At 44.2% G+C, this 19088-nt stretch overlaps 1 protein-coding gene across 1 annotated transcript in view; it reads right to left on the reverse strand.

The window, feature by feature from the left end:
• Positions 1-4269: 4269 nt before the first annotated feature.
• Positions 4270-19088, reverse strand: part of RCC1L (RCC1 like) — a 16512-nt gene continuing 1693 nt past the window's right edge. Inside the window, exons 3-12 of the mRNA XM_008634507.2 lie at positions 18379-18508; positions 15800-15928; positions 14893-14959; positions 13775-13826; positions 12095-12179; positions 10890-11071; positions 9390-9474; positions 8281-8454; positions 6814-6899; positions 4270-5238 (exon numbers count right to left, since the gene is read on the reverse strand). Coding sequence (XP_008632729.1) covers positions 5161-5238; positions 6814-6899; positions 8281-8454; positions 9390-9474; positions 10890-11071; positions 12095-12179; positions 13775-13826; positions 14893-14959; positions 15800-15928; positions 18379-18508 — 1068 coding nt within the window. The 3' untranslated portion in view covers positions 4270-5160. The remainder of the gene's footprint in view (positions 5239-6813; positions 6900-8280; positions 8455-9389; positions 9475-10889; positions 11072-12094; positions 12180-13774; positions 13827-14892; positions 14960-15799; positions 15929-18378; positions 18509-19088) is intronic.

Below are 19088 nucleotides of genomic sequence, written 5' to 3' on the forward strand. Positions count from 1 at the left end.
CAAGTCAAATACCACTTTTGGCCTCAGACACACCAAGCAGGCTGAAGTGACCGAACTCTTGCAGCCTCTCCTCCCTGCTCACCTCAGAAAATCCATGCAGCCTTCCATTGGGGAGGGTGGAAAAAAGATGTGTATTTATTTCCCTTTAATTACCAGGTCTGATGCAAACAGACAGGGTGGGGAATCCTCCCAGTGCAGGGGCCTTTGGTACACCTTCTGCTCTGGGCTGCAGTCAGGGAAAGGCTGCTTGCACCTACCATGTGGGCAGTGCTTGTGGGCTCAGTGAGGCCAGGCACTGCACGTATGGGTGGGCAGCAGCTCCTGCAAGCTTGGGGGTACAAGGCACAAGGGAGCCTGAATGCGTCAGCTGCCTTCATGGCCTCTGCACGAGGGGGGATGTTACACCACCAGGAACAGGGACTGGTGGCAGCAGCTTGGGATCATGTGCTGGACATGGCGTGGAGCTAAGAAGTGGCTGCTTTGCTTTCCCAGCAAGTGCACACACTGCTTTTCTTTGCTGGTCTTATGCTGAAAAGCTGAGATTTATGTACTGTATGAAAAAAACAAAACAGAAAAAAAGAAAAAATCCTAATGTTCCAAAATAAATCACAGTATATTTTGTACTTTGTAAAGTAATTAAACCGAAAAAGAATAAAAAGTGAAACTTATGCTGTCTGCTTTTGTACTGATCAAACTGAAAATAAAGCAGAGCTTGGCATTGTCTAGAAGATACAACTCTCCTTTCTTTCACCTACAGCCATGCTGGGTGTCACTCACACACACCAATTATGAAGGCCAGCAGACATCCCAGAGGCTCTCTGGTGTCCAGGTTCTGTCACTGGGTGTACCATACCCCTACAGACAGTACCCATCACCATCTCCATCCTCCAGCTGTTTCCTGGGAACCACCAAACCTGCCCTATCCTCTTCCCTAAAAATAAGAGGTCAGTGGGATGCTGCTAGTGTGTTTGCCAGACTTAGGTTCACCTGCTCACTGCAGAGTGCAAGATGCCCAGGAGTCTGGACAGCCCCCGCAGAGATCCTGGCAGGGCACCCCCAGAGCCCTGCACCCCAGCAGTGGCAGGGAAGCAAACTCAGCCTCCTCATGGGCTATTTTAGTCACTGTGGGTCCTGAGTCTCAATCAGCAGCGTGGTTGCACAGCACCATTGCCACATGGTCTGCAAGAAACAAGTGAACAACCTGTCTGAAGTGTGCAAGAAAAACCATGAAATCGGACGTATCATCACCCTATTACAGTTTTAACCATTTATAGTGGATGTTTAAAGGGAAGCAGCCCATCTACATAAACTGTAGTCAAGAAAAGCATCTCCTTTTTAGTGTAGTGTAATCCATTGTTTACTCTTGTGCTCAAGTGTTAAAATGTTCATGTAAGAAATTACTGTGGTATTGTTAATCTGGAATGAAGTCTTAATGCAGAGTGCTGCCTCGAGGGTTTAATCCAGTAAAACAAAAACCCAAATAGATCAACACAGACACTGCCACACAAAGAACTGCCTGCAACTCCCCACAAAAGCAAATGGCATCTTAAGATAAGTAACAGGATGGAAGCTGTTGAACTGGTGCCAACCCCAAAGACACTGATGCCTTTTCGCGTATTTTTCTCACCTCACCTGCCCAGGCTCACACTGAGCAGGAGGTGCTGAGGCACTGCAGGGAGAGGGAGGGAGACTCCAGCCCCTTGCAAAAAACACTACAAAGATGTATTTTTGTGAGTCATGATGAAGCATGGTGAAGAAATGTTGTTTCAGGAGTATTTTGAATGCTGAAGGCTAATTATTAGTTCTCTGACTCATCAGTTTTTGAAGGACCATGTAGAGAAAAGTCTGTTGTAACGCAGCAAGTGCCTAAGATAATCTTTCTCTTACAGGCATTCATGTGTTTTATCCCCAGTGGGGCAGTCTGCTGACAGATGAGACCAGCCTTGCTGTGTGGGGGCTGCAGGGCAGCCCAGGGGCCATACTGCATTCAGCTCTGCAGCAGGGAATTGCCAGGACCCCTCGGGATGGTGGGATGTGGAAGCCTGAACTTGCGCAGGTGCACTTGGGCCTGAACCTCTCACCCACAGCTCCTCCAGTCCTCAGCCACTGTGGCAACCCTGCTCGGCCACTGCAGTGCTTGGAGCTGTTCATGCACAAGGTTCTGCACCAGGGGACTGTCCTGAAGCCCTTTTGGGCTATTTTAAGCCAAACACGCTGGTGCAGTGCTGATCTGAGTGCAAATCACTTGTGTAATCAATGCCAAATCAAGTAGGTTATTCTAGTTCTAATTTGAGCTGCTCCCCATGTGCATCCTTGGCCCATACACTCCCTCACTGCAGGTATATTTAGGGATGCAGGTATATTTTGGGCTGTCTACTTTGCCATACTTTGAAGGACAAAATGATGCAAAATTGCTTTGCAGTTCACAGTGTTAGTGACCTGAAGCTACCCCTGCATGGCTGGGCTCCTGTATGGCCCTGGTCCTGCAGGAGGAGCACAAGCCACACAGGTTGGATCTACCTTCAACAGGCAAGAGGTGTGGTGGGGAATAGGGTATTTTCATTTTCTGAGCCAAGACTGAGCCCATCAGCAACAGCAGGAGCAGCTCTGTAAGAAGTGTATTTTAGACAGGGGAAAAAACTGCTGCACAGCAGCAGCGAAAAGAAAGGAATAAGAATCTCTAACAGACAACCATGTAGATACAAAGGTCAGCAGAGGAGATGAAGGAGGCAGAAAAGTCAGGAGCAGGATTAAGCCTGGGAAGAAGGGAGAGGTGTGGGAAAGGCACTGTTAGACTTCTGTTTAGACATACTAATTCCTTATTACCTTGCTCTGTTTCATTGGCAATAAAATAATTTCCCCAACATGACTCTGCTGTGCCCCTGATGGTAACAGGTGAGGCCCTGCCCTTATTCCAACCCATATGCTTTCCTTCAGATTCTCTCTCCCTGTCCTGTTGATGGAGGAGGGATGACAGAGCAGGTTGGGGGGCACCTGGCCAAGATCAAAATGCTCCCCCCGCACTGTGAACAAAACATGGGTAAGTGCTGGTGCTTGCCAGACTGCCCTCACTGCCACTGACCTTGGTCCCACCAAGCAACATGTCTGAGAATGCCCACAACCACTATAATGAAGGCACAAACACCCTGCCTGCATTAAGTCATACAACACTTCTATTTAGGGCTGAAGACCTCATTGGCATCTCATTAACACACAGAATTTGCAATTTATTGCACAGCAAGAATGCAACACAAAGACTCAACCCAGCTCTTCAGAAGCCCCAGCCCCAAGGTGCATTGTCTAACAGCTGTGAATGAGAGCAGCTGAGAGCCCAGCACTAATCAGCCCACCTCAACAGCAACATCCATGAAAAGAATTGTTTGCAACACCTTTCTTACCAGTTTTTGTTCTCCATGGTTTAATAAGCCTCCTCAAGTTGAAAGGGCATAGCTACTCCCATGAGGCCAACAAGACATGCTTGTGCACCACGAATTGCCCAAGTCACATGTAGAATCGGGTACAAATTAACGCCAACCAAATGGGAGTTCAGAGCAGTGAAGGTCTGCCAGTTTCAGAGTAGCTTTCTGTTCTGCCTCAACCCACCCAGAAATACCTGTTACACAGGAACGTCAACAACAACTCAAGAGATGTGTCTCTATTTCCCTGTACTTTGGTTCACTTTTCCTGTATTTTATGCAAAGCCCTTCAAAACTTATTTAATCAAGGTAAAGTTTACACACAGACTTTTGGCACAGAATTTCATCTAATGAAGCCCAAATGTATGTGGTGTCCCCTGGGGCCATGGATGCAATGCCTGACTACAACACTATCAGTCCTGCAGGTATGGAGGTGGCTCAGCTGACAGAAGTGGTTTCCTGTCACATAAGTGTGAACCAAAATGCTGCAGTTTAAATGCAGATCTGATCAATGCATGAGCAGATCATGTTCAAGAATATTCCTATTACTACTGATAAAGATTTTATAATCACTTAATTGAAAATCTACTAGCTTGGATTTCACCAAAATAGTTTGCACAACTCTGCCCGATGTTTGGAGTGTTTCACAGGAGATAGTTTCCCATGCTTGGGTGTGAGACTGGGTAAGTGCCTGCTTCAGATACGCACAGCTGTTGCATCCCACCTCTATCAGCTTACTGCTGAGAAGGTACCAAGGAATGAAGCTCTGCTTCTTACCTATTAAGACTCCTCCTCCTGCTAAGCAATCCTGAAAACCCTAGCGAATTGTAACTGAGAGCCACCATACCACCCCCAAAAAAATCAAAGGCAGTGATGTGTGATCAGCACAAAGAGACAAAGGTACCTGAGGGGCGGTGAGCACTGCTCACATCCATGCCTGAGCACTGATTTTGCAGGTAGCTGACTGGGACTTTGTTTCCAGCCTCCCTCAATAGGCTAGATGGGCTTCCATCACCATCCATCTGCTCTCCTGCACCACAGAGAGCCTGCTGTCCTATTTAACAGTACTTACCCCTGCAAACAGGTTCTTACTCTTTGAATGTGTTCCTTTGGTGTTCAGCCTTTAGCACTAACACAGAAAGCCTTTAACAGTCCATAGAAACATCACTGCCTCAAGGCCAGGGCTGTGCAACCACCCGTGCATCCAGTCTCTGCAGAGGACAACAGCCTGGGCACAGTGCAGCTGATGGTGGCCACTGAGGACAGCTGTGCTGGGCTTCAACAGCCAGCATGACCTCTCTTCCACATAAAAAATAGCAATAAAAAACCACCCAACATTTCCCTTGAGAAATAGTTTGGCTCTGCCCAACACTGACACTCCAGAGCTGGTGACAAGAAATGTCCACATGTCAATGTCCTGTGCTGTAGATTTCACCCCATGCCAGTCTTCCTTAAAGGAGATGCTCTTCATGCACAGAGGGGCTCACCAGCTTGGGGCTGGGCCTCAGGTTCTCTGGGAGCTCACCACGAACGAGCCAGAGCACTCCTTGCATTTCCACACTCCTCGGGGAATGTGCTTCTTTCCTGCAGCCAGGCCAGAGCATTTCGATGATGCAGGGATGACAATAACCCAGACACTGGTATGGCTGTCTCTGCTCACAGTCACTTGGTTTCATAGAATCAAAGAAGATCGTCACCAAGTCCCTGCATCGCCCTGGTACAGTGCTGAGGCCCAGCAGCATTCCTAGGTAAAAGACCTGACCATGCTTACCATATGATCAACTCCACATGCCACATCCACCACCTCACCGGGTACAGTCACCTGGATGAAACACATGAGAGAGTGGGTTATTTATCAAGCTGGTACTTTGCACCTGATACTTCCTATTTCTCATCCTCCCCCTGCTCAACATGCCAGCTAGTTTCACAGGGATTTGTACCAATGCAAGTGCCAACTTAAAAGCACAGAAAGAGCAAGATTCAGCACCAGGCAGGCTTGTGCATTGAGCTGTGAAATATTCCTCTTTCTCCTTCACAGAAGCACATAAAGGTTTGGAAGGAGAAAGAAGAGCAGGCTCACTAGCAGACAGTGAGGAGATTGTAGCCTCAGCCCATCTGTTCAGCAGCAGAAGCAGCACGACTGAACAGAGCATAATCTAGACATTAGGAAGAGGATCTGCCCAAACACCACAGGGATTTGCCTCTTCTCTCATCAGCAAGAACTGGAACAAGGCAAAGGCTCAACTCAGCCTAAGGCAGTTTGTGCTTTGATGCTAAGAGAGCAGCGCCTCACTCCTGAAGTTACAGCTTATTCACTTAAAAGTGACTTCAAACTTCAGGAAAGCAGAGTCTAAAAAAGCGAGATGTTCCTTAGAGCTAAGAGAGAGGACAGCAGCTAGTTCTAGAGCAGGAGGTCACAGACAAGGATCCCAGCACATTGCCACAGTACTGTCAGACAGGAGCTGGCCGTCTGAAAGAGCATAACCCCAATGTTCACATTTGGGGAAGTGAATTCAGAGATTCCACTCAGCTACAGCACTGTGATTTTAGGCAAATGTTCAAGAGCTGGTCTGGCTTTGTTCATTTTTAAACAAATAAGAAAGCATACTACAGAAGCACATTTACTGCAAGTTCAGATACAATGACAGGGACTCCAGGGTGGTCCAACTGATTGCCTCCCTCATCTCCTACTCGGCCTTCCTGAAGACCACGAGCATCTGTGGTCTGGATCTGGAGAATGCTGAACTCCAGAGCCAAAGACTCTTCTACATCCAATGAGTCTGGCTCTCAGAGCCACCTGGGAGGAAGCAGTGGAACTGGAAGCACTGTGAAACAGCTACAAATATGGTTAAGTAAGGATCTCCTACTGTAAGCTGACAGTCAGCCCAATGACCCACCACCACAAGTGGGAAGGAAGCCCACCACTATGTGGACCTCTAGCCACTACAGACCAAAATGTTCACCTAATTTAGGTGAGTAATGATTCGGACAGATGACCAATACTGATGATTTTCTTTGCAGCACATACAAAGAGAAGCACAGGTTAGAAGGGGAAGGAAGAGGCAGTAGGGGTAGCAGGCAGATGACAGTGGACAGGAAGGAGATGAGAACTGTTTAGATGTGGTGGCACAGCACCAGATGCTGTTTTAGGATTCGAAATCATTACTGGCACAGCAGACTAAAAGGTTTACTGAATACCTCCATCCCCAAGCAGGCTACACAAGGACCTCTGGAAAACAAAGCACTTCTACAGTCATTTTAGGCTTTCACTTCTTTCAGAATTACTCAACACAGCAAATTGCAGCAAAAAAACACATAGCAAATGATAGTCCTTTTCCTTAGGATAACAAAAACTAGCCAAAGAATGTACTCTTGGCCTTAATACCACCATCCTTACTCTCCATGGGAAATACTGGTCTTCCATTCTTCCAGTTCCCAGGCACCCTCTTAGATTCTTCCCCCATACAAACAATTCTCCTCTGTCTACACAGGATAAAAAAAAAATAGAAAAGAACTGAGTCATTAAAAAGGAAGAATTCTATTTGTGATGCTGGCAAATGTGGCTACAGTGTTTCTGGGAGTACACAGGGTTATACAAGCAGTATGACAGCTACTAGATTTGCTTCAAGGTACAATGAATGTACTTGTGTTTGGAGAAAATGATGCCTAATGAGCAATACAAGAAGCAAGTTCTGTGCACAAGTCTTTGTTTCCCCCTCTTACAACACTTGCTTTGGAATTTTATTTGAAGAAAGAGTGCAGCAGCAGAAATTCCAGGGAATCATTTGTGAGGTGAATAATTTGTGCTGAAAGTTAAGACAACTGCAGCTGATCTGTATCAGCTATCAGCAGAGCAAATCCAGTAATTTGGCAGTGAGAGCTGTCCCAAGCCATCACCTAGGGACTGCTTATTTGACTGCCTGACAGAAGTGACCTTCTAATGACAGCTAGAGAAAAGCAAAAACTTGTGCTCAGCAGAGTCAAAGAGTTTTAAGCTCCTCAGGAAAACACACACATCTCAGAAGTGTCTGGACCAGCTCCACAGCAGAGACAACCAAAATACAATCTATAACATAACATATAACAATTTATATAAATAACAATGTAATCAGAACACCATTTCTAACTCTTTCTGAATACCAAGGGGAGCCCACTTACAAGCACCCTGCAACCAAACTGACAGTGTCACACATACCACTTGCCCCAAAGGACCCAGTCCTGGCACTTTTCCCTGCTGGCAGCTGGATCTCTGAACTGCTGCCTGATGTTAAATGACTTTCAAATTTCAAACCCGTCAAAGGCTGGGAACCCACACAGGGTGCACAGAGCACAGTATCATACCCTTTGCATATTAAATGCTTGGGTCTGCCCACCTGCGGCTGCTAACTCAGTTGGCCAGAAATGCCAAGAAACTCTGGTATCTAGCTTCACTTAGACTCAGTTTTAGTTTGTTCACATTTATCACATAAATTTCTGCTGCTGCTAAAGTGCAGCAGACTGATTCTATTCCCTGATTCTATACAGGGAAATGAAAAAAACCTTCTGGATTTTCTGTTTGAGAAAAGTTTTTTTTTTGTCTTGGACAAATAACACTTTCTTAATGAAAGCATAAGTTAGCACAAAACACAGGCCAGAAACCATGCTGACACCTGTAAATGTGCTGTCTGGCTCCCTGATGCTGCATTCCAGTTTGTCTTCAGTTTCAAGAAAGATGGGTGCACTTTCTATGGCGTGGGGGTTTTTGTTTGGGTTTTTTTTTGTTTTGGTTTGGTTGGGGTTTTTTTGGGTTTTTTTTTTTCTTTTTTCTTTTCTGCAAGTAACACAGCAACATGACCTCTCCATGATAGTAGGACGAGAAACTTACTTGTAAGTGCCGCAAATTGGCTGAGTCCACAGCGAACGTGAGCAACACGGATGTCCGGACTGAAGTCTGACCAGCCAAAAAGGCTGGGTGGGATCATCTCTGGCACCGCTGTCTCTGTTAGGTTTGGTCCTTTCCCAAGAATTCCATATCCCCAGACAAAAACATTTCCTTCCTCTGTATTACAATAAGAACACATTCTGTAACAAAGTCTGTGCTTGTGAAATTCATGCCATGACCAAGAGTTAAATCAGAACCAAAGGGATATTTTCCTTTCTTCCAGCTCAGTCTAACACTTTTTGATTATTTAAAATCTACAAATAATGCATTCCCATCCAAATGCCTCAACTTTTTCCTAAGCTATGCAAGCAAATCACGGCTCTCTCCTTTGACGCATGCCCAAACCAGCAGCTGGCTGTCACTGCCTGGCATTCTGCCTTAAGCTGGGTGCCTGGGAAAGGCAGCAGTTGGGACAGCATAAGAAAGAGTAAGTTTCTATGTCAGCTAGCTCTGCTCCTTTCATACTAGAAGCTCAAGTATCTGGTCATCACAATAATCCCATTATAAATATGAACATCTTCCTTGAGATAATCCTTCAAGAAAGTAATACAATCCCTTCCCTCATTCCTTCATGCAGCAACCCTCCAGCTATGCTCCCCAGCCACTAACAGTCCAAAGAACAGTCACTAAGGACCTGCTGCACAGTTTCACTGTTCTCAGAACTTTCTACTTTCCATCGTAGTTCATGATTTATAAACATGTCGGATTCATAAGGAGTCTGAAGGGTTCTACTTTCTCTCAAGTGTTGCCCTACTTCCTCCCTATATCCATACTCATTATAGGCCTGTATGACCAGCAAAAGAGATCAGAAGAGCAAACAGCTGCCATGCTCTTGCTCTAGTCTGCAGAAGCACTCACAACAGCACACACTGGAAGCAGTACTCTGCACTAGTGAAAACAACTCTAGTACATTCTTAAATCACACATTTCTCAGTCTCCCAGCTTTCCACATAACATCCAGCATCTCCCCGTTTCCAGAAAACAGGATACTTGTTTCATAATGTTACAATCCACCTGTTACGCAGCCTTGCACTAAAGTTGCACTAACTCACCTGTTAGCACAACATTGCCAGTCCCTCCACAAGCAGCCTCCTTTATCTTCCCAATCTTGAATGGCAAATGCCTGGGAACATTCACCTGTACAAGATTGCAGAAGAGTTGTTAGAGACAAGGTAAACTGCAAACTAGACATACATTTTAACCTGTTCTCTAGTTCTGGTTAAAGCTTACATACACTGGATTCCTGATACAACCTTTATTGCCTGAATAATGAGTGCATGTCCCAAAATTAAAAAAAAAAAAAACTACTGGAAATTCATTAAGGCGAGGACAAGGTAGAAAAAGTTACCTACTGGAAAGGTTATATGCATGGCAACAAGGCTGGGAATGACTAATATCTGCTTCTTATCCCTGGCTTTTAAAGTCAAACACAATGGGGAAGTCAATAGGTGAGCGTGTCTTCAGGTTTTCACAGTGGATTAGATCACTAAAATTCAGTCTGCAGTGGCATTTTTTAACATACTAGGGAAAAATCACTTGAAGCAAATTGCACTTATTTGGTACAGTCCAACACAACAGATACATACACAGCTTGACACATGTAAAGAGCAATCTTTGATTTCACAGCTCTGCCATTCTACACTTTGGATTGCATCTATATTTTAGCTAAGACTCTCATTTTTGGCAAACATGTCATTCATCCATTTCAGATGCCACCGACCTCCATCATGCACCCAGCCAGGAGAACTGCTACACTGCATGACCTGATTGTTGTCCTCAGGCCTTATGGGTTTCGGCATTTAGCCTTACATTAAGGTTACATCAGGAGAGGCACAGGAAACAAAGCTTTCTAAAATTTTGCTAAAGCTATTCTAATACAATTATCTGCTCTTAGCCATCTGCCAAGAGTAGCTTGAGTATTGATTAATTTCCTGACTCCATTTCCTAAAGTAGCTGTAACATGACACCAACTGCCTAGTTACCTCAGTAGTACAATGCCTAGTGTGAAGTCAGCACTCTACCAATGCCCCATGTAAGTTTACTCAAAAAAAACCTCTTATCTGTGAGACACTGGAATTTGTTTAGGACTCAGTTATAAACCCACAAATGATGTCCATGAAAAATTCACCAGCGTACAGGCTGACTAGAAGGGACTTCCAAGGGCCAGCACTATGCTCAAAGTAGGACCACTTGAAATCCTACATTAGCCAGCCAAAAAACTAATTCCTGTCCTGAAATTAGCCAAAGTACTTGAGCTGGGTCTCAATTTGGTGCAAAGTCCATGGGATGGAGAAAAAGAACATGGAGTTCTTGGACTAACAAACTGGGGTGAGGTGACACAAGCCTTTGTCTATCAAAGCAGGGAAACATACTGCCCCTAAAGCTACACGAAAGTGTCAGGTCGGTTTTGTAAGATTAGGTAAAAGCAGCCTGCTAGTGATGTTTGTGTCTGCTGTCAAAAGCATCCAGAACAGGGAGAAGCATGTAATTTTTAACTCTGTGTACAGCAGCTGAACTGAAACACATAAAAACACACCCTCAGGTCAACTGACCTGTGTGGTTTCTGTGACAGATGCCAACTGCAAGTATTCTGAATTTCCCCAACCAAAGACATCTCCTTCATCTGAAACAGCCAGACAACAGTCCCCATAGGAAGAGACCTGGATAATGTTTACTCCAGCAATGTCACCATGCAACTTAGTAGGAACACTGGTGATGTTATAGTGTCCAAGACCTGAAAAGAAAAAAAGTAGAGATTATGAAGAATTTGTTTCCAGACACACTTTTAATGCCTGCATAGGACCATTTTTGTCATGTTATAACAAAATCACCCTTCCTCTGAAATAAATCTTTCTGTCCATACTCCTTAATTACCAGCTGCAACAGACAAGTAGCCACAAACACCACTTCCACTAGCCAAAGCCACGTCTCTGGAGTACACAACAACTTCACACAATCACACCCCGAAGAGTGTCATATCTCTTGTCTGCACGGACCAAAGTGCTTGAAGAACAATAACCAATCCAGGCAGATATCCCAACAGAGATGAAGTTTCACAAACTGGCTGCATCCTGACTTCTGCAAGGAGAGCCATGAGTGACAGCACACTGCAATCAGTTAGACAACAGCAGGGGAGATGGCAAAAGAGGCTGGGAAGCAAATACTTTACATGACAAATTGCTGCCTGGAGAAGAGACCAGAATGTAGGTGACAGAAAGCTGGGTTACAGTATATTGGTACGAAAGAATCATGGGAAGAACTCAGCTTTGGGAGCAGCAAAAGGAATAAACAGTAGGAATGACTGTGAGAAGGAAGTTCTCTGAAGCAAAAGCCACCATGCAAAGGGCCTGCCCAAGAATCCCATGCTAAAACATGCAGCAGCTACCAAAGGGCTCATCAGTTCAAAAGAGCAGAACAGACCCTGAAACAAGAATCAGGAAGGCAAATCCGCCACCAAACTGAAGAGCAAAGCTGCCCATGTCCACTTCCACATCCTGTCAGAAGCTTTAAACAGCAGATACACCCTCCTCCAACTGCATGCTTGGATTGCCAGGGCAGCATCCTAAAGGTCTTCAAAAACTGAACTGGATTGTCTCAGTTTGGTTACACAAGAGTACTGAAAACATCTACACACGTGGGAACATAGCAGCCCCTTTCTGTCCACACATGCATGACAAATACACATCACAACTTCTCAATTAGGACAGCTTGCTCTATTCATCAGTTCCCTGAAAAGCAAGCTGAGCTGAGTTCCTACCTGTTTGTCCATCAGCTCCCCATCCACATGCATAGATTGTACCTTTCTTGGTTCTAAACAGACTGTGGTCCTGCCCACACACAACCTGCACACAAACAAAATGTCAGAGCTAGTCAGGGAAGGTCACATGTTCAGACTATTTAATGAAGCGTTACCAGCAGATAAATTGAGCAATGAACCTCTGTAATGTCCATCAGTTCAGATTTTGACCTTTCTCTCCCGATCAAATGGCTCTAGAGAAAGGGCCAAGAACTACAAGATACAACACAGAAAACAGCAGAATTTTCTTTACGGAAAGTGATGCTACAGTCAATTTGTTCTAAGATCCAAAACAAGGAAAGAAAGCTCGATTCAGCAGTACAACACAATGAAACAGAAAAGAGTAAGTAAGAGCTCTCCCTTCACAGGATGCTAACCACACAATTATTGATGCCAGCTACAAACTGCTATGGATTCTTTGCCATGTAAGCACTCCAGGCACACAGCTGTTCTCAAATCTACATTTATGTTGAACTAGCCATCATGTCTGCCATAGACTTGGCATGCATTAAAGCCAAGCAAAAAGCCATTCAAAAGCAGCCATTAAAAATTAACCAAAGATTAAAGGGATTTAATCATCAAGTTAAGAGAGTGACTAACAATATTAAGCACATAACTGCTGTTATCAAAGTACAAACAGGTACAGAGTATTCAACCCCCCTGGGGAAAAAAAAAAAGTGAAAAGTCCAAACAGAAGTTTACAAGCCTAATTCAAAACAGTTTCAGGATGAACCACAGCACAGTCTCATCAGGTGGACATAAATCAATGACCCTTCCTTGGAACGGGAGCATTGTTTGCCCACAGAGTATGGCTACAGGGCCACAGACATACCAAGAAACTGCTCCTGTGCCTGAGAATACTGCAGCCATGGCCGGTTTTTCTGCTGCCGTGCAGTCTCTTGCTCTCCTAGGAACCTGACCCAGAGAAATGCCGGCTAGTCTAAGTGGATGGTTTCACATCTCATCATTTTTGAAATGGCAAAGACAGAATTCAATCTCCTAAGCAATATAAAAGTGACAAAGGGGAACAAGAAATCACGACAGGAAGAGAGTAGTGGAGTGGAGAGCCCAGAAATGGACACAGTACTCTTAAGTGTAGCTGAGCAGAAAGGAAGAATCACCTCCTTGACCTGCAGGCAACACTCCTCCTAATGCAGCCCACGGTATCATTAGGCTTCTCTACAGCAAGGGCACATTGCTGGGTCATGGTCAACCTGGTGGACCCTAGGGCCTTTTCCGCACAGCTGCCTCCCAGAAAGTCAGCCCATGGTGGTGTCTGAAATTGCTCTTCACCAGCAACAGGACTGGCCCTTTCCACTGCTGAACTTGATGAGGTTCATGTAAGCCCATTTCTCCAGCCTCTGGATGGCAGCACTACCCTCTGGTTTATCACTGGTTCAAAGACACTCCTCAGAGTTGTACATCATCTGCTATCTGCTGACAGAACACTCTGTGATCCAGATCACTAGTGAAAATGTAAACAGGATTGGATCCCGGATCCCTGGGGTATAGCACTTGTTACTGGTTTCAACTTGGCTTCGAGCCAATGACTGCCACCCTCTGAGCTCAGCTGTTCAGCTGTTTTTCAATTCTTTTCAGGACTTTCTCAATTCTTTTCAGGAGTTCAGATGATCCTCTTACCTGGACAACTCTGCTGTCAAATTCCTTCAGCTGATGAATGAGATGGCTTCCACTGGACACCAAACAACCACCAAGAAGAGAAAAGGCAACACAGAGGATTTCAGAAGACTGCAACTGAAAAACACAAAGGTAACCTGCCTCTACTGAAAGCCACTTTACTATCACAAGTAGAGAAATTTGTTCACATATAGTTTCACTGCAAAATATCTGCACGAAGAAGGAACATAATTCTACATTCTCTTATTTAGGAAGTTAAGAACTGTCACTTTTTAATATAAGCTCTTGTGGGAATTGGGGGTAGGAGGAACTCTCAAAGACAGTCCCTAGTCTAGAACGAGCAGAGACACTATGAAATACTGTAGTACCCACATAAACACTACACTTAACTAGAGATAAATCAGATATCCCAGAGTACAGTGTAGTGCTAACATCCCTGTCATTTTTTCACAATACCAGGAATTATGAATAATGCAATGACTGACTTCCAGTACCAAGACTAACAAATGCTACCTAATTACAGCTATTTTCTCAAACTTTACTGACCAAGTGTTCTGGATTACAGACAGAACAATGAACGAGGCTTTTTTTAGTCCTGCTAGGCAATCAGAAACTCAATATATTCCCACTATTCACTTACTCTATCACACAGAGCACTTTGAGCATATGCTTTGGTGAGACCCACAAAAAACCCAATCAAGGAAAAGCACTACAGACTCAGAGGCAGTTGCAGCAGAGACTTAACAAGAGGATGCCTCTTTCCTAAATGGCACTTCTAACACCCTGAGGAACAGCACATGCACTCTGAGCAGCTAAAGGGAGAAAGCCCAACTATAACACCAATTACCTCAAGCAATTTATGAAGGCTGGGTTCTCTGACTATGCCCTGCAAGAACTGTCCCATGCTGACATTCTTTTGTCTCGTGAATGTGGTCAGCAGAGTGCTAGTGCCCAGCCTGGGTTCAAAGTCAAGCCGCTTGTATGACACCTGCAGCACTCCTTAATCTTAAATGGCATGCTTATACTACTAGACCTTTTCCACCTTCAGGCTTTTCTGCAGGGTTGTTTTCTTGCAATTACGTTTTCAACATTAACAAAGTTCAGGATCTTTGAATTCTCACCTGTAAATTTCATCTTCAACAACCTTCCGGCCACACTGTCCATAAGAATTGTTTCCCATTGTGAAAACTGAAAACCAATGATAAAACACACTAGTTTTATTACTGCCCAATCCCCTGAAAGCCTCTTTTCAGGTCCACAAAATATTTTCATGTGGTTCTAAGTCTGAAAGGTAGAGCACAGCAACGTAAAAATTGGCACAAGCTTTTTTCAAAGTAAGTCCACTCGAATTAAAGTGACTGAATCCATTGTCACCAACAACACCCAGCAGTATTGTTGCAGGCACAGCAGCAGTACCTGGAGCCCAATGTCTGTCAGGAATTGCCTAGTTCATCCTGCTGTTGTCAAGGAGACTCAGAAATAGATCAGCATTTCCACAAGAGTGCGAATCAACCAACCAACCAGCTAACCCACTAAGAAGCTGCACTGGATCATTCGGTGCAGCACTGGAGCCACTGCACCAGAGAGTTCCCAGAGATGTGGAGTGACAATCCACGATCAGAATCTTCTCTATAAAGGAGTATTAATTAATTGTTTTTATAAACAAAGCACTCTGGGGCTTCAAGGGGAAGTAACACAGGAGTACGAGCACAGTCACCCAAATCTGTGTTCAAAAACACATCTGAGTGAACAAGACAAACAAGCTGCAATCAGCCAGGCCTGGGGCTAGAGAAACAAATCTTGTAGTAAAAAAGCTCCCAGCACATCTACAACTTGAGCCAAGCAGAGCTCATAGCTCTCCCTCGCAGAAGTAATCCCACAAAGGCCAACAGCTGCCTGCATTCCATTTACAGTGCAGACAGCCCACCTGGGATCTAGTTCGAAAAGACAGAAGACAATTTTTTTCAAGCTTTTAGTAAAAGCATAGCCAGGCATCCCTTGACATCATCAGCACAAACAACACTGTACCTCCTTCACTATCTGTCAGGACCAGGGAATGGGCTCTCCCACAGGACACTTGCAAGACCCGAGTTTGCTGCGGCTTCTCCAGCGGTAATGGAATTGGAGATGGTTCCAAGACATATTCATAGCCCTTAGCTTAAGAAAGGGAGAACAATTTTAAGTCAGTAGCTTCCACAAAGTAAATTCAACATATATTTGCTGATCCTGTTGTAGATTCACACACTCACTTCTGCTTTGTTATAAAAGCAGATGCATTTTAGAAAGCCAAGATACTAACCAAAGAGGCTGACAGGGATTTATCACAGAGGGAGGGATAAGGTGAAAGCCGTGGAGACAACTAAAGCCAATAATCACCGCCTAAACAAAAGTCCACCATACCTAGAGGGTGAATGTTATTAAGGCTTCAGGTAGCAGAATTGTGAAACTGACGCTTTCATCTACTTGTTCAACCACTTTGGTGAATGCAGCTGGATTACCAGAGCTTAACATCATGAACAAGTATTCTGTGCAGCTGGGGATATTGCAAAAAAGGTACAAGAGCAACAATCACAAAAATCAGGAAAAGTAAACAAAAAAATCTTAGTGCTTCGTATTTAAAGAACAGTAGATTACAGGCACTTTCAGAAATAAGGAATGCAAGAAAGACTACACAGGCTAGGTCCATAGGGAATGAGACATCTAACATTTATGAAAAATGACACGCTGTACTTTAAAAAGACTTAGCAACTTGAAGAACATTTAACCAGTTACAGTCAACTGGGACAGGGGAGGAGGGGGAAGAACAGTAAAACATAAATCAATGCTAGGGAAAAGTTCAAGGGGAGATAAAAAGCCTTGATCTCAAAGTCACTGCAATAGGTGAAATCAAATCCCAGAGGACCCAAAGCAGTATTGTACACAGGCAGCAGTGTTTTACTGGTTCTCACTGCCTTCAATAAAAATAAAAACAAAAAAACCCCCACCCAAATTAAAAAAAATAATAAATTAAAAAAGCTACACATGGTCTTTTGCAGTAAGACACTACTGGATGTGAGGACAGGTAGCTTGCCAATGGTGGGCATCTGCCATGCAATAGAGCAGGAGCTAAAAGGCAGCCAACTCTCTACATGTCTAGAAACACTTGGAAGTCACAAAGCAAAAAAACTTTTTCCTCTCTCTGTTCCCTTCAGCAGAAAGACACAAGCTACTGGGACCTGTAGTAACCATCACTGACAGCTGAGGGGATTTGGAGAAAAGAGACAATGAGGTGGCTAAGGAACATGGGGGTGAGTGTGAAATATCAGTAGTTTGGATACAACCATCTAAAAGTCAGAAGGCTGCAAATTCCCTTGAAAATGAAGCATCTACATCAACACAGCGCTGGAAGCAGCAGGCACCAAAGCAATGAGCGAAACATCTCAAAAGAAAACTTGCCTGGGGGACATTAAACATGGAGCAGTAGCAATCCCAAAGATCTTCAGCACATTTTCAACCGATCTTGCCAAACACACTCTACTTAACACGGCTTGAACGGCAAAACTATTTAACCTATTTCTGGATTCTCTGACAAAAATAATCTCCAGGTCAGAAAAACAACGTAATTGCAAGACACTCCTGAGACATCAACATGTACAGAACTAAGACCCACCAAGAGCTGAAACCTTTAAAAGCAGAAGTGAGAACAAGTTTCTGCAGCCCCTGCATTTTGCAGCTGCTGTTTAAGCACACACTTGCTATGTGTACACACTCTTACAGAACTACCCAGTGTGCCAGCACAAAGCAGCACCATTCAAACCTCAACATGCTGCACTGCAGCTGAAATTTTCTTTTGCTTCTCCACAAAGTTCAATCTTCTGCCCATATCAGACACACCCTAACTTCAGAGATTTACATGCTTATACACCATAATGAGAAAAACTGCTTTTATGGTGATTTTCCTCAACTGTTTATGGAAGAATGTCTACACAGTCAGCCATTCTATGAGGAAAGTTTGTGTTTTTCCTATCTGTCTTTGGTGGAAGGTGGTAATGTTCTGCACAGAAATCATCATCTTAAACGAGTTTGAGAGCCTGGTGTAAGACAAAATGACCGAAAACATATTTTTCCTTCAAAATGCAACTTGCTATTAAAATAATTTTAAAAGAAACCCTACAGCTTCCACAAAAACCCCACTGACTGTATAAAAAAAACTAACTGGGGAGGGAAGGAGGACTAAAGGACTTTAGTTTTTAAGTGCAAAGGCAGCAGAAGTGAGCAAACTGTCCTGTCAAAATACCTTTATTAACTAGACTGCGTCTACTATCAAACTACAGACTCAAAGCCACAAATTAACCAACATCACACTTTGCAGAATAAACAGCTACATTCCTGTCTGGATGAAACTGGCAAGTGCAGCGTACAGAACTGAGGCACACATTGACCAATTACAAAGCATACAAAAACACAGATAAATTTCAGAAAAAGATCTGCTTAAAAAAATAAAGCACAGCCTGGGACTGCATCAAAGCCTCCTGATGTTTTTCACACTTCCAAACACATGAAGTTTCCTGTACCACAGGCATACAGCAGTGCCAATCTGTAAGTTTTTAAAACACTTAAATCCTTACTTTGATCTCTTCTGCTTCTCTGGAATCCAAGCTGGGAGTCCTTGTTGAGCCCCATGCCCCACACTTTGGTGATGTCTCTGGTATTAGAAGCCAGCAGTGTGAACCCATAACCGCAGGCAGCAGACGTTATCTTTGAAGACAGACAAAACCCACACTATTCAGTTAGAAACTGTGGCTTAGAAAAGCAAATTTCACTCCACGCTACTTGTTCATCAGCATTCATTCATTAAGATACATGCACATGTAGCCCAAATTCATTACATGTATGGTCTTGCAAAAATTATCAGAAACAGTCTTCTGTGACAAGCACAATGGTGAAAACTCAGGTCCAACGTTTTTGCCTTACAGCTTTGGTTTTGTGTGCATACATCTTTATTTCTGTGTTACCTTGGCCCACACAACACCACAGAAAGACCTGTTTGCTGACCTGCATCCACAGATTAAAAAAAAAAACACCCAACCAAACCAAACACAGAAAGATATAGAGATATTAAGAGAATAACATGTTTTACTCCTTTTGACAAAAAAAGCGCCCAGAATAAGAGCCACATAAGGAGCAACGGCGGTCACTTGGTTTGTTCGGCCTGGAGAAATGGGAGACCGAGGTCAGATCTCACTGGGGCCTGCAGCTCCTCCCGAGGGGCAGCTCCGATCTCCGCTCTGGGACCAGGGACAGGACCCGAGGGAACCGCCGGAGCTGTGCCACGGGA

This window comes from Corvus brachyrhynchos, unplaced genomic scaffold (assembly GCF_000691975.1).
Source record: "Corvus brachyrhynchos isolate BGI_N302 unplaced genomic scaffold, ASM69197v1 scaffold15, whole genome shotgun sequence".
NCBI lineage: Eukaryota > Metazoa > Chordata > Aves > Passeriformes > Corvidae > Corvus > Corvus brachyrhynchos.